At 31.6% G+C, this 16,635-nt stretch overlaps 1 protein-coding gene across 1 annotated transcript; it reads left to right on the top strand.

Annotated features, from left to right (window-relative positions):
• Window positions 1–4,219: 4,219 nt before the first annotated feature.
• LOC123714420 (gustatory receptor for sugar taste 64f-like) lies at window positions 4,220–15,433 on the top strand. Its single transcript, XM_045668661.1, has 11 exons — window positions 4,220–4,341; window positions 4,921–5,042; window positions 6,249–6,428; window positions 8,356–8,507; window positions 8,884–9,006; window positions 9,523–9,677; window positions 11,127–11,174; window positions 11,234–11,396; window positions 12,690–12,779; window positions 13,160–13,200; window positions 15,370–15,433. The coding sequence occupies exons 1-11, from the start codon at window positions 4,220–4,222 to the stop codon at window positions 15,431–15,433; spliced, it is 1,260 nt and encodes a 419-aa protein (XP_045524617.1).
• Window positions 15,434–16,635: the final 1,202 nt, after the last annotated feature.

The following is a 16,635-nucleotide window of genomic DNA, read 5'->3' as shown; positions in this document are numbered from 1 at the left end:
CAAAGTCGTGCATGAAATAATAAACAATTTAACAACTGTTTAAAAATAATGGCATATTTTATTAACTAAGCTATTCAGGAAAATGTTTAACTTATTAATTCATTATATTTACGTTCTAAACCAATGTGTTTGCCTAAAAAATACGAGAAAATATGACATCTCCCATTTAACACACATACACATCAATTAAATTTAAAGCATAAGCAATATATGAAAGAAAAAAACTAAGCAAACAACTAAACATTAATGATTAATTAACTAAAACTAAAAGTAAGTAAACTAAAAAAAATAACAGTAATAAACAAACAAACAAAATGAAAACCACAATTAAACCACATTAAGAGCCTGCAAAACAAAGTTACAGTAAGTTGGTAGACTGTTTTAAAAAACATCAATATTTCATCAATGTTTGTAATTGAGTTGAAAAAGCGATCTTTTAGGATTTGTCTTAAAATAGTTACATAAAAAAAATTACAAGTTATGAATTACGATTACGTGTGTGAATGCAGACACCGAAGAACTAAGATATATTTTATGAAGACAGTTCACACGCGATTTGATTTATGAAGTGATCTATGTACGTAAGATTCGTTTTGTGAGACTGTCGGCAATAAACCGTTCATAAAAGGAGTTTGTGGTAAAATTTGTCGCAATGTTTACAAATGTCATAACTATTGAACACGCGAAGACATCTCGTATAATAATAATAATAAGCCATAATACATAATTCGCTGTTTGCAATCAAAATGTGTGTTGTGTAATTTTAATTAGTATTATTTCTACGGTGGTTTTAATTGCAAGGAAGCGAAAGGAAGGGATTTAGCAGTAGGTTTGATTATCTTTTAAACTATGCGTCGATAATTGATAGTAGTAGTAGATAGATAGTACAATTTAAGGAAAGATATTTTTCATACAACAAATATCAACAGCATAATAAAAATATACTGTATATTGAACACTTCGTGTGCAGGGTTTTATGTAAAATATTGGTTGTTAATCTATCTATCAAATAGTCTTTAAAGTGGTTGTTTTTTATTATCATAAAATATAAGTATTTTATTTGTGGATCCCAGCGGATAAAAGAGGCCGTATTTAAGAACAAACCCTTATTTAAAAACATCCAATTATTGTGTGGCTTAAATTAAAATTTCAAAATTAATAAAACGAACGAGTAAAAACTATATTATGGTTATTTTTAATAATTTAAAATGATAAAATATAGGTGAATATTTTTTACGAAACTATTTGGTTTCCGTCGCGTCAATTTATCGACTGTCAAAACAAGGTGATACTTCAGTTTGTTTTACTACTTTAAAGTTCCGACGTGCCAAGTAAGACAACTTGCATAATACCTCTATAACCTTGGGAATGTTATAAAGAAAAGTTTACAATGCATATTTGAAATTTCACACATAATTTTGGCCAAAATCACCAGAAACGTAGATAAGTTACAATTTTTACGTTATTTTTGTCGATTGTGTGTTTATTTACTATAAATGATAAATACCTTATACCTTCAAAAGAGATGAACGACGCCACACGTGACACAAATGCCGAAATTCTAAAGTCTGAATTGAATTCTCGGCGAAATTATTTTAGGTCTTATGAATTGAATTTAAGGAAGGTTGTCTACCCTATGTTTCATTTAGATACTTTAACTAACGTTTATAAGTAAATATGTATTCGTAATATACGAAAAAATACTCGTAAATTTGAATATAAATAAAATTCTTGAGAGAGCTTGGTTTAATACCATTATGAACGTCTTATAACTTTGTACTGCAGTCAAATAAAATCGTTAGCAGAATTATTCATTGAGCTCAAGTTGATATAAGACTCCATGTAAGTTTGTGCACAGGTGTTCCTTAGAACTTAATTCCAACAGGATTCTTGGGATAAATGAATTTCCAAGTTTAAGCCGAGATTTGTAGCAAGTATAAACAGTTCTATTTTTGAATTACTTTAGTGTTTTAAATTTAAGTACTTTTTTGTCTTGAATTTTTTAAATGTACTTAAATTAAAACGGCAAACTGTTTTAGCCTAAGCGTCTTACGCGAAAAATTTCATCGTGATTTTCTTCTTAGTCTAGTAATATAATTATACGAATCTTTGTGTACATATTATTAAGAAACTTTTGTATGTTGCTAAATTCAGAGCAGTGTTGACCTTGTGGCATAAGCGTGCGACTATCGTCACTGAGGTCGTCGGTTCGATCCCCGGCTGTGCACCAATAAACTTGCATTCTATCTGCGTAAATTACGTAGTGCAGTACAAAAGTGTGTAACATTCGCTCGAACGATGAAGGAAAACGTCGTGAGGAAACCGGCTTGGCTAAGACACAAACGACGACGTATGTCAGGCACAAGAGGCTGATGATCTACTTGTCTTAAAGATGGGCAAATGATTACGAACCAGATACGGAAATCTGAGGTCCAGACCTAAACATGTTGCAGCGGCACTGATTTATTTACGCTGATAAATTCGTCTACACTGCTGTGTTTCACCAAATTATTTTAATACTACGTAGTCGGTCCTAAAGTTCTGTCATAAATGAAAATAATGAAAGTACTCATTTTTCATACATCAATATATAGTGTTTTAATTGAACAATAGAAATAGCATGAAATTATTCGAAATGACCTCACTTATTTTTAAAACTGGCCCTTCAGCGCCGCGGCGCCCCTTCGCAAAGATGATGATGATAAGATGATGGATGATGTCCATGTTGCACCCTCGGAACTTTATTTCCAGCTTCTACAAAACTCCTGGCATTCTGTTTATTGTACTTCTCTTCAATACCGAAAATTTTCTCGTCCGTAAAGAGGATATCACGGTGTCGGTATTTCGCGTACTGCTTTAGCAATACACGCGCTCTCTTAAGCCTTATTGCAAAATATGTGCCCATTCTTTTTTTTGTATGCTCGTAGAACAAGATCTTCATTTAAAACCTTTTTTAAGACACGTCTGCAAAGCCATCAACTTCTGTTTTCGAACAGGATTTCTTGCTATCCGCGCCTTGATAGGTAAGACTGCTGGTTTTCTTGCAGAGCGTGGCCGGCCAGTTCTTTTCTTGTCCTCAACACTGGAGACTTCATTGTACCTATCAATAGTACGGTACACAAACCTAAGCGTTATATTCAATTTATTTTCTTGAAACTTGAAAATAGTACTCGTCGAGTGGCCACAGAGCGGTGCAACGCAATAACAGCTATTCGATTTTCTTTCAATGTCCACTCTTCGTGAAAAATTCGGAAATATTTTTTGTTAGTCAAACATTCATAAATAGAATGCAATAATATTTTTATAAAATCATGTTCGAAATTTAAAAATAATATGCCAGTGGCAGAACTTTGGGACCAACTACGTATATATTAACAATAATATTTCATACTTAGCAAATTAAATAAAACGTAGTTGCAGAGATTTTAACGGAATACTCTATGTTTAGTTTATGGTTTATTGAAAGCGAGTTTAAATTGTCATAGACAAAAACAATTTTTTGAATAATTATTGCTTTTGACACCTTTACAGATATAAACTGTATCTTCGATCATTCGTTAAAATAATTTGTATCGACGCTGAAATTCAAAACGTTGATGTTATCTGTAATTTGATTTATGTACGAAGCAATACATTTTAATTGGCATTAATCATTTCGCCTCATTCAGTACCAAAATATTGTAGTGTGATGAGGTGTCCAAAAGTTAAATTTTCTTATACAAAAAAGTTATTTACGTATTACTATACTGGTGGTAACTTTGCTTGGTAATTTAAAAAAAATTTAACCCTTTCGAGATATTTGCGATCTCTAGATAGATAGATATATATCGAAGAAGTTCAAAAACTCTGAACAAAATACTTACGGAGGAAGCGTGCCATCGGTGTGAGATATTTGAATAGGGACCGGATATAGAAACTGTTTATTTATCTTCAACTGTAAAGGTAAATACGTAAGAGAATCAATGCTACGTGATACCGCTCATGATAAGTAACACTGCCAAATGGCTTGCGATCAAGTTGCCGACTTATTTTATTGTAACTTAAACTATTTCTTCATATAATTTTCAATAACCTTTAAAAATATTTAAAAGGATCCTCTAATTTCCTTCACTTATCTCATCTTCGCTACTGCTAAGTGTTTCCCTATATCTTTTTATTCGTTCTTCGATTTTTACTTATTTAATATTAAAGTTTTTGTTTAGTACAAACATATAGAAATATGGACATTATAAGAGAAAGGCCAACCTTCCAAAATGCAATGAAGTTAACAATTTTAATTGGTCAATTTTTTGGATTGAACCCCGTGCATGGAATCACTAATATTGACACAAATAAAGTGAGGTAAAGTGTTATGTATCTTGAAATATTTTAATTTATAAACACTTGACAATTGATACGAAATTCAGGTTAAATCGAGCTTTATATTTTGTCGTTATTTGTTTTTTATTAAAAACTAGCGGACCCGACGATGTCCTCAATTGGGATAATTAACTAAAAACGCTTTATGATACACTAAATTCTTTGTTAGTTTTTCTGGCGTGTACATAAATAATTTTGTTTGTACAAACATGGGAAACAGGCGAAATATAATTGGCCATATGATAAACGTGGATTTTCAAGATTAATACCACAAACAATTAGCGACTATAATTATTTGATATGTATTTTATCAATATAATACCTCCGATCGAAGCCATACTTTGAATTATTTAATATGGTGGTTAAGTATTCTTAAATTTTCGAGCAATTTTCTAGTTTTTTCTTTCATTAGAATCTTTTGACAATAATTAATGCAACAAAAAAAGAATTAGCAAAATCGGTCCAGCCGTTCACGCGTGACCCGTGGCCAAGGGAAATAGGGATTCATTTGTATATATATATATATATATAGATAAATTGTATATAATGTTTATTTTTCAGGTTTTCATATATATCTGTACGTAGTATCTACAGTATCTTGACAATAGTGGGACAATTTGTGGTATTTTTACTCTGTACAATGTACATAATAATGTTTTCAGACACATCTCTTCATTCAATAAGTAATTAATTTATTATAACTATAAATAACGTTTGCATCAAAGAAAAGAAGTCCAAATTCCTATTATTAATCGTGATAGTTCATCATATATAAAACACTTCAGTTCTGTAAGTTGTAGATTAAACGTTAAACGAACAAATCAATAATCTATATGATTCGCGCTAGTCGGCATACCGCAATTGGTCTCTTGCTACCGTAAGATGCATAATTTTGTTACAATAAGGACCTTACAATAGGCACAGCAATGTTGTGAGAGCGCATGCTTTATTATAGATAGTTAATTATATTCTTATAAATTTAATTATTAATTTAATCTAATAAGTAGATACATTATTTATTTGTTATATTTGCTTTGGCTGAAGCCAAAAGTTGCTTGTTGTTGAGTTGCGAAAAGTAGAAAGTACTTAACATTATTAACAAACTTAACTTTTATGAAGAAATAATATATCAGATACTCTGTAACGGTGTAACATTTCTTATATAATAATTCCTTTAACAATTTGGTAAACCTCAAGTTATTTGTTCCATTCTTAAAATTTTCCAGTAATTTATTAAATATTTTTATCATATTATATTGGTTTGGATGTACGTGGAATCATTTTTACTAGAAGGTCTTAGTGAGTAAAGGGTGTTTGTAGAATATTTACGAACAAATTTAAAAGAAGACATTAGTTAATTATGTGTAACTAATTATTATACTACCAACAATGTTAATAATAATGTATTATCACACATATAAACTTTATATATTTAAATTTTGGTATACCAACAATAAGTTATGATATAAATAACTATTGAGGAGTGACATTATACTCTCAAATGTTAGTTTTGGTAGTAATAACTGACCGCTTAACTTGTTCATACGTTTATGAATTATAATATAACATTCTCGCTTCCGATATACAATAGGTTGGTATCACTTGTATTCGTTATAGGTAACAGATGTCTCACTTAGATTTAAAAACTAATACAGTCAAGTTACAGTTTTTTGTTAGTGCAACCCTACTACCCGTAATTTCATATTAGTTATAAGCTCTTGTTTGAAACGATTAAACACAGTTGACACTTACCTTCGAAGAAAGTGAATCATTTTTTTTAATATACTCCAATAACCGCCACCGCCACTTAACCAGGGCAGGGAACTTATTGCGATATCTTCTAGGCAATCAAAGATTTCTAAAACATAGTTGTTTTTAATATATTTCAGCCCCAATGGTGTTTGGAAGTTCGAATTGTATTACAACAATTTTATTCTTTCGTGCCGCTATCAAATGGCCCAAATTGATGAATTATATCACTAAAGTTGAGACAATATACCCAAATATTGATGGAGCATTCGTAACAAAATGTAATTTGTCATGTATCGTTGTTTTGACATTGGCTTTGGGTGAGTTTTTTTAATATAAGTTCCTATTTTTTCACAAAGTAGATACATTTATAAATAATATATAGGTAAAAGTCGGAGCAGTAAAATATAATATAAGTCGAATTAGTTCAAAACTGTTAAGTGGATTATTTGATTTGCCAATATTATTAAATCTTCAAATTTACAGACTATTTAATAGTCTATAGTTAATAACAATAAATCTTTTATTTGCCAAGATAGTGGTACAGTGGCTAGATCCATCAACTACAAATATCCGCACAATCAGCCAAATATAATTAGGCACGAAAATGTCATATCAATTTTTACATTGTCTTATAATAAGATCATAAAATAATGTCAAAGTTAAGTTATTTACAATTGGTGTCAAATCTATGGTCCAAATACTCGCCTACGCTATAGAGGCACATTGCCTTTAAAAATTTAATCACCTTCCCCGTTGAGTAATTATTTATAATATTGTGACATGTATGATTGACGACTTTAATTTGAATATTGTAACAGTTCATTTGATAAATCAATAAAAGCAAAACAATTCAAATTACGTAACATTTCAATAAATAAAAATAACATGTAACGTGTAAATTTTAAACAAAGTTCTGCGAGATATTCTGTTAAGTATTGAGTCTTCCTAAATAACAGTAGCACTCTAAAATAAATGTAGGCGTGATTGTTGAGCGCATAAATATTTTATGACACTGTTCATTGTGTGAAAAGGAATCAAAACAGGTAAAAAACATGTGTGTGAACTTATGTACACGCGTTAGAAGTTATACTTCTTTGGCGTAACAAGATAAAATCTTTCTAAACATTTTATCTTATGCCTTATTCTACGTTTCTAGAAAAAATGATTCTAATAATATATGAGACAGGTATTATAATACATTGAACGTTTTATTATAACGCATTATCTAGTTTAATAAAGTTTTTTTAAATATCACAAAAATATTTCTACCTTATTAAAGAAATAAATATTTTTCGGTTTATTGTGACGGTGTGCGCGCGCATCGTAAAAATTACTCTCACCATTTTTCCCTAAACGCCAAAAGAAGTATAACTTCAAAAAAAATATTCTCATTCACTTGATAAACCACTTCTTAAACCATCCAAGATCCTTTTGTTAAATCATGATTATATTTTTATCTACAAAGGACTAATAAATCTTAAAATGCTTCAACTATCAAAACATACAGATAAAGTATTAGATGCATTGTGATATGACGTTCATGCTACGTGATTTTGACAGTATGCTACGCAATGTTGCTACGATGTGCTGCGTAGCAATGGAACGCTCCGTTACGCCTGGCTTATTAACCCAATAAAATTATACGTGGAAATTCCATGTCTCTTTGAGGAAATGTAAGCGTACTACTGTAATGTGTCTACATTTAAAAGGGTTTAGATTTATTTTGCTAAACCTACTTTATACAAATCAATTTAATCAATATACTTGTGGTCCCAGAATGAACCGGCCCAATTTAGTTCTAAGTATCATGTCGAAACTCTTTTGCATTGGATAGTTTAATATGTACTTTAAATACTGGTCTAAGTTTAGTAGGCATAATCGGCTAGTAATTAGGAGGCTGTGAGTGAACTCCGTTTAAACATAGGAGAAATAACAGCTATAGTTGGGCTATATTGAAAATTTTAACTATTTCCATTTAATAATCTTTGTCTTCATTTAAATTTCATAGTAAGGCCTATTAATTTTGGGACTTACGTATGGACTTAAGTAAAAGTGATATGTGTATTTTCCTAAGACTATTATTTATACTTAAATAGAACTGTTTTAAAATATAATTTTTGATACTATTTTATGATAAACTTCTACTGAAGAAATATTGCGTAAAGGGCGATAAAAACATTTAAGGGACGGACATTTTTATTTGTTTATAGCATCTCCATTTATCGTAAATTATAAAAATTTCAGTGGAACATGTTCTAGCCGATTTCTCTAAAGTTATATATGTAATGGACTGCCCAAACGATAAATTTGACACTTATGGTGGGTTTATTATGCATAGCTTCCCTTGGATCTTTACGGTTGTTGAATACAAGACCTACTTAGGGATATTTGTACAGGTAATCAAATTCAACACATATATTCTGTTAAAAATAAAAATTCTATGGCTCTACAACCCTATATTGGACTTGACGTCAGATCTGAACGTTTCATCATTTTTGTTATAAATATTTTTATAATTCTGGGTCTAAAACCTTTTACTTTATAACATTTAATGTATAATCTGTGAATTGGACACATAGGCGATAAATTTTTAATACGCATTAAACTGTAAATATACTTCTTCATGATGAGAAATACATTGCCTAAAACCCTATACAAATATTTTGCCAAATGACTGGAATTTGCACGACCTCAGAGTTGGGAGACGCATGTTTAAGCCAGAAGGCCAATATTTAATTAGATCTTTTATTAATATTAAACACAATCTTTCAGTTCATAAATATACAGTGTACATTTAATTGGAATTTTGCAAACTTATTTGTCATCTGCGTGAGTATTTACTTGACATCACGATTGGAACAAGTTAATAGGAAGATATTGGAAGCTAAAGGCAAGGTATATATATATTAATTATAGTTTTAAAAACACGACAATATTGTTTATATATTATATACAAAATCATCAATTTTGCACCAGCAGTTCAGCTCTTGAAGCTTATTGTATTTGTCCATACAGATCCGTTATTGACGAAAACTGAAATTAAAATATTTTATAAATGACCATTTTTTGTTCGCTACTTAATCTTTCGACGATATGTATATGACGATAACCGCCTCCACGGGTATGGGTGTGTTTAATTTTTATTTCTATACAAGGGGCTGTCTCTACCTGACAAATCATGTGCCCTAGCGTAACCCAATACCTTTTTTGACGTATAGTAGTAAAACTTAATTCTAAGTCACGACTCTGCGTTTGAGGCAAAGACACGCCAGTACTAGAATGTATTGCGAGAATGGAAAGATAACATTGGTGTTGCACTTCCAATCTTCGGCTTCAGAATTGTTATCAACTTGGCCTACAATTTTTTAAAAATTAACAAACTTTTCGCTAGTTGTAAAATATTTTTTGCAGTTTATACCGAATAGCTTTTGGCGTAATATGAGAGAGGAGTACAACCGGGCGACGAGCCTAGTCCGACGATTGGACGACGTTATAGGCGGAATAATTTTCATATCATTTGCAAACAATTTATTTTTTATTTGTTTACAATTATTAAATACTCTCGCGTAAGTATTGTAAAATGTATTTTTTTAAACCATATTTTTACGGCCATGAAAAATATTACCGTCACATATTTCGGTTACGCCTCACATTTTTAGTTACGCGTCATCTTTTTCTTGTCCCTACCACGGTTGATTGGAAGAGATTTAGGCGGCATTAATATCAAAAATATATAATAACGATAACAATGATAGTAATAATTCTATTACAATTAATGAAATTCTGTAATAATCTTAGTAGTAATAAGGTAAAATGAAATAATTGTATTATTTGTATTCATGTCTATGATAGTAAAAGTGTTTTGTTAAACTTTATATAATTTAACTTTACTAACCAATATCTGTAAAGTTTCACATTTCACTTCAACAAAGAAGTTTCACATCTTACATGTGTACACTAGTATAAGCACACATTTTTTTACTAACATTAACGTTAAACATTAAAAATTACAACGGTATTAGTTTTTAATAAAAACAAAGTCCACAGTTACGGATCTATTGTTTAACAATGTGAATTCATTTGAAAGTGACTAATCGAACTTAATTTCGCCTTAACGCCTTTTTTATACTTTTACCTACTTTTTTAGTATCTACTTATCAACATATGAAACTGTTCGCTATTTCGGAATAACCTTCGGTACTACATAATTTTTGTTTATATTTTCAAATGTTTTCTCCTCAGAGTTCAAGAAATAAATCAAAAACTTACTGGAAATGGTCGAGCAGTCTTCGAGTTTTGTGCTTAGCTACATACTTTGCGATTCATTTTTATTTATATGCATTTTCAACTATTTTATTTCAATTGTAACTTACAACTCAGACTCGTTAAATACAGTTTTCACTTAGGATCATATATTTATGAAGATGTTAACAAATTGTATTAGTTAACTTTTAAAGCAATTCAGCAACATTGAATTGAAAAAGAAATTCACGAAAAAGTACAATATTTTTTTATTGAGTATCTTATTATTTTCATAAAGCATATTTATTGCCTGGCAAATATATAAGTGAACATTATTTATGGAATATAAATTAAAGGGTTCAAAGATACCCAAGGGTTGAAAAAAAATACGTATAAATATTAGATACGTATGAATTTAGAAAATTGGCGCTTTCTATGGTATTCTTATAAACTTCTTACTGACTGTTGAAACCTAGCATTCATTCGTGATTCTTTTTGATGAAAGTAGCTTTTGGTTTTTTAGATAATAGTTTGGTAATTGTATCTTAATTATTATTTGTAGTTTTTACTTAGTTATGCACTTTATTCTTAGTTTTTTACCTTACTAGGGTAGGGTAGGTCAGGAAGAGACCGTCGTTAGCGATAAGGCCGCCCGTTGCCTTATTAACAATTTTAGTTACCTGTAATGCAATGCAATTTTTATCTATAAATACATTTGATGAGTTTTGAAAATTTAAAACCTTGTAAACTTATCTCATTATTATACATTTCAGAGACGGTATAAAAGCGTTACCATCATGCAATAATGGCGACGATAAGAGGTAAGGTCTACAAACATGTCGCATAATTTACAATGCATTTATTTTTTTACAACTTCCAGGCCCCTCAAAGGTTACGAACAAGCTGTGTATTTTATGTATTCCTTCATGTTCCTCGTGATGCGGTCACTAGCTGTGTCGTTGATAGCGGCAAGAGTTTATTCTGCAAGCAAAAAACCAGCGTTTGCTTTGTATGAAATTCCACCTTCTATGCACTGTACTGAGGTAAGGAACTATGTACTACACGCGAGCCCTCTGGTATTGAGAGTCTCCATGGGCGGCGGTATCACTTAACATCAGGTGAGCCTCCTGCCCGTTGGCCCCGGAAAAAAACTATTAAAGTTTAATAAATTGGTTTTGGTCTCACTCAAGCGAACAATAACAAATTTTGCTTGAATATTTTAGCAAAGTTCACGCACAACTATGAACATGTGTGCGTGCACACACTTGTTGTTCGTGAACTCAGTCTTGCTTCCGCTACCACACACATTTAATTGTGCGCGCACTATGCTTAGTAATTTTTGAATGATCAAGAATATATTACAAAGCACAACGTTTTCCTGCCCATCCATATTATCAACTGTTGGCAGAAAATCTTCTCAGTGAACAAGTGTGCAACGCTGTGCATTCACAAAAGTTACAGCATTGCCGCTGGAGACAGAAGACGAACGCGATACGTGCTCAGTACGTGTTCTGCTATTGTTTTGTACAAAATGTTTATAAACAAATGTGTTTGTTCAACCTAAAAGGCCTATTCCTCGACCAGTCTAACCACTAACTGGTTGAGGGTTCCGGTTGCTAAGATCAAGGAGTTATATAATGCAATAACTTACGAGCGTTTCCAGGTGTGTCACCTACAAACTGGGACCAGCCCACTATACTAATATACTATTAATAGAATTAAAACAAAATAAAATAAACCCACAGTAATAAATATTTAGAAAAAATGAATACAAATCAAAATCGTGCCTCAGACACTAGTCTTTTGTCATCGATAGGTTACAAGGGACCTTTGTGTCAATGTATATGTCTATGTGAAGTGTGTTGAGCATTGTTGGCCACAAGCCACTAGGCTTCACCGTGCGACCCACATCCCTGAAGTCGTAGGTTCCATCCCCGCCTGTGCAACAATGGACTTTCTTTCTATGTGCGCATTTAACATTCGCTCGAACGGTGGAGGAAAACATCGTAAGGAAACCGCCTTGGATCCAAAAAGTCGACGGCGTGTGTTTTAGATTGACAAATGATCATAAAACAGATACAGAAATCTGAGGCCCAGACCTAAAAAGGTTTATGTATTTTTTGTGAATAATTAAATAGTAATGTCTGGTATATAAATGGCCAATCATAATAATAAGAAGCCTCCGGGGTCAGCTTTGTGCACATTATTAGAATTTATGAAATCACTTTGAACGTGGAATAAACGTATCAAATTTGGGCAAGATAATCTACGGAAATCTCATTTGATCAACTAGTTTGATAACTTCTCCAAATATTAAATTATTATTATAATTTTAGGTTCAAAGGTTCCTTGATCAGGTCCATGGAGAATCGGTAGCCTTGAGTGGTCTTCGCTTCTTTCAAGTGAAAAGGGGATTGGTTTTGACAGTGAGGTTTTATAATTTATAATTATTACCTACATTTTTAAAACACGTTTGATATTCCGCTTAATCATACAAAACTAGACGTCTATTTCTGTTAAATTGTGTTAACACTCTCATGAAAAGAGAGAGAATATTTTACTTAAAACTTTTATAGTTATTTAGAAACTTTCGAAAAATTAACAGTTACGTTAAAGAAGTTACGCGACACAGACAAAAGTCAACAAATTCTTAATAAAATTTTGTATTAATTATACCAAAACTAACTGCTGTAAATATTTTTCGTTTTTTTACAGTTTTTTTTTAAATATATACTGTGCGATTTACCTGAGCCCGTGTAAACAATAATCCAAGTTATATTTTAATTAATTTATATTGTATCTACAGATTGCTGGAACAATAGTCACATATGAGCTGGTGTTGCTACAGTTTGGGATTAAGCCAACTGTTCCTCAACGTTGAATAAATATATGAAAATAATATATATACCTTTTTTACTTTTAATCTAGCTTTAGATCTTTATTTCCGATAACAACTTGTGATAGAATCTTTTATACTTGTGAACACTACTATACGTGAAATTTATAGAATAATCATTAATGTTTCAATAGATTGGTAGAATTTAGAAAGTTTTTTAAGAACCGAGTTTAATAATGAGACTAACAGTTGTTTTGTTCCATTCATTATGTTTAAGTAATTGTATGTATCTTATGTTATCTTGCACCTCTTGCGATCATCTTATTTCTTTGTTCCTTACAATTGTTGATAAGAGATTGCTCGAAAGCCGGCTGTCCGTTGCTTTCTTTATCATTAAATTATTTTAATTATGCTGTATTATCAAGTATAAATAAATATACAATATGGGTCCTATACGTATATTATGCAACGTGTCGATGTGTTATTGTAACAAAAATATTATATTTTGGTTTGGTGTGAGATATAAGCGTTCCATGGGGTGTTGCAAATTTATGTTTTATTTAAGAATTTATATATTCATCTGTGTATCGAAGCGGGTGTATCACTAATCGAATCGTATACAAAAGTCACGAGTAGTGAAATCGTTTTGTCACCGATCGTGTACGTGATCAACCTTATGTGCCTGACACACGCCGATTTTTTGTGTCTAAAGCATGTCGGCTTCATTAGCGGACCGCATTTATAACCGCACATAGAAAGTTCATTGGTCAGCCAGGGCCAAAAATTTCATATATAAAACTTACGTTTATTAGTCCGTAGGAAATTTATAGATATAATTATAATATTTTCTGCTATAAATAATTCTAATGTTTTTTTAAATATCAATTATTACAAAGTACATTACCAAATATTAGTTTCAAAACCATTAACTTGATTTAATCTCTGGTTGAGGCGTTCGAGTACAACATGTTTAGAAAACTGGCGAAAACCAAACGCCATTTCTCTTGTTTTCGAAATGAAAAACAAAATTGCCTTTCTCGGAGTAAATGTGTTACGGTTTTAACTTTTGTACTGCTACTTTATAAAGTCCATTTGAGCCCTTTTCACTGTCCACTTTGTGCTTTGTTTTATCTTAATGATAATATATTCGAGCGTTGGGGTGAAAATTAGCTTTTGAAAGCAATATAAAACATTACGAGAATTTTCCTAATGGAGGTTGTATGATACATTGATTTTTTTTTATAAAATAGGTGGCAAACGGGCAAGAGGCTCACCTGATGTTAAGTGATACCGCCGTCCATGGACACTTTCAATGCCAGAGGGCTCGAGAGTGCGTTGCCGGCCTTTTAACAATTTATACGCTCTTTTCTTGAAGGACCCTAAGTCGAATTGGTTCGGAAATACTTCAGTGGGTAGCTAGTTTCACATAGCGGTGTTGCGCGGCAAAAATTGCCTTGAAAAACGCTCAGTCGTGGAACGGCGGACGTCGAGGTGATACGGGTGGAATTTTGTATTCTGCCTCGATGTCCGATGATGAAACTCAGCTGCAGGTATTAATCCGAACAACTACTCTCCTCCTCCATGGTAAATGCGGTAGAAGATGCAGAGTGACCCCACATTTCTACGCAACGCCAAAGGATCGAGCCGCTCGGAGTTTTCGATTTTGATTTTAACTGTATTGAAGATTCACAAGAAGATATTCTATTCTACAAGCGAACCATCTGGCTTTGCACGGGCAACCTATAAATGACCTAACCTAAACTGTTTCCGTTACAATGAATTTTTAGTTGTATGCGAAAAAATAATCAAATTTATTTTTACTTATATAGGTATTCATCTTAGGGTCCTTCAAGAAAAGAGCTTACAAACTTTTAAAACGCCGGCGACGCACTCTCGATCCCTCTGGGACTAAGAGTGTCCATGGGCGGCGGTATCACTTAACATCAAGTGAGCCCCGTCGCACCCGTTTGTCCAATAAAGAAAATGTATCCGTCCAATATTTAATTATCCAATAAAGTATTACTCATTTATATACAGAATGATTTATTACGCAATCACTTAGCTCATAAGATAATGTCCGAATTCAGTAAATATATATACAATAATCAAGCTTGATTAATTTCTTAATCATTCATCCATCTATACAAAAGATACACACAATAAAAATTTTATACCTACAGATTTTCTTCCAACGACCTCTTCAAGAGTACAAGCCTCCTCAAACAGACTCCATCTTTCTCTTAAGCAATTTTCTCCCAATCTTCCCTACCATAAAAAGATATAGATTATTTTTAAAATTATCTGAATAGACTACCAGAATTTAATTTAACTTGTGTTTATTGAAAATGCAGATTTCGTAAATTGTTTCGTTCCTCTTTTGTACCTTAACATAAATCTTAAAGATAAGACTAACTTGTGGGGGCTCGCCAAATAATGTACTTCCTAGGTAATGTTTTGGAAAGTTGTATAGAATCTTTTAAATAACTTTTGTGTATCGGATACAGTTTATTTGTTGATATTTTTAGCGTCAGTACACATGACTGCTACCAATACTAATGTGTTTTGTATGGTATTTCTAATAGTATTTGTTTTAGGATAATGTTAGTCTCCTAAAATAAATTATGGATAGCGGGTCTAAAAAATCTTAGTTTAAAGTGAACACTAATTACGACAATAATTAATCTAGGACCTCATTCTAACATTATATTTTTTTAAATGTACTAGTTTTATTTTTAAATTCATAATTTTGCTTACACACTCCGCTCTGCGACTGACATATGAGATGATGAGAAATGAGAATCTTCCAGCGCTCCCAGTCCTTTGTCACCTTCTGCCAATTGTTGGCTTGCAGCTGCAGCAAAATTTGCTGCAATATTAGCATTAAAATTCTATTGATAATACTAAATTATTGTTTATACTTTCAAAAACTACACTCAAATAATCTTACATACTATAACAAGGTTAAAAGCAAAAGACAATTTTACAAGAGCTTTATTGCACTTATTTCTGGATAACACGGAAGTACTAAGCTACAAGAACGTGCGGTAACTAGCATCTGTGGCATTGTGGTAACAAAATTGGAAGATTTAAAGGATCTGTGCACTGAGGCAATGTAAAATTAACTTTAAATTGACTACACACTCGGTAAAAGTTTACATATGGGTTAATGTACAATCAAGATAATATTTTTAGATGATATATCATATATGTCAATTATTTTATTATATATTTTAATTGTATAGTTTTATTCTCAGAGACATGAATACAAATAATACAATTATTTAATTTTACCTTATTACGACTAAGATTATTACAGAATCTCATTAATTGTAATAGATTTATAACAAACATTGTTATCGTTATTATATATTTTTGTGTTATTAATGGCTTCGAACCTCTCAATCAATCAATGCAATCAATGGCGTAAATTGCGTCAATGCGACAAT

The sequence above is a fragment of the Pieris brassicae genome, chromosome 9 (assembly GCF_905147105.1).
Source record: "Pieris brassicae chromosome 9, ilPieBrab1.1, whole genome shotgun sequence".
In the NCBI taxonomy this organism is placed as follows: domain Eukaryota; kingdom Metazoa; phylum Arthropoda; class Insecta; order Lepidoptera; family Pieridae; genus Pieris; species Pieris brassicae.
Note: the sequence above shows the minus strand (reverse complement) of the source record. Positions and strands in the feature narration are given on the sequence as shown.

Bases quoted from the DNA above. Each gene is read 5' to 3' on its own strand.
- LOC123714420 (XM_045668661.1), top strand. From the start codon at position 4,220: ATGGACATTATAAGAGAAAGGCCAACCTTCCAAAATGCAATGAAGTTA. The intron at 4,342-4,920 runs GTAAAGTGTTAT...TTTATTTTTCAG, and splicing joins ATTGACACAAATAAAGTGAG to GTTTTCATATATATCTGTAC. The intron at 5,043-6,248 runs GTAATTAATTTA...AATATATTTCAG, and splicing joins CACATCTCTTCATTCAATAA to CCCCAATGGTGTTTGGAAGT.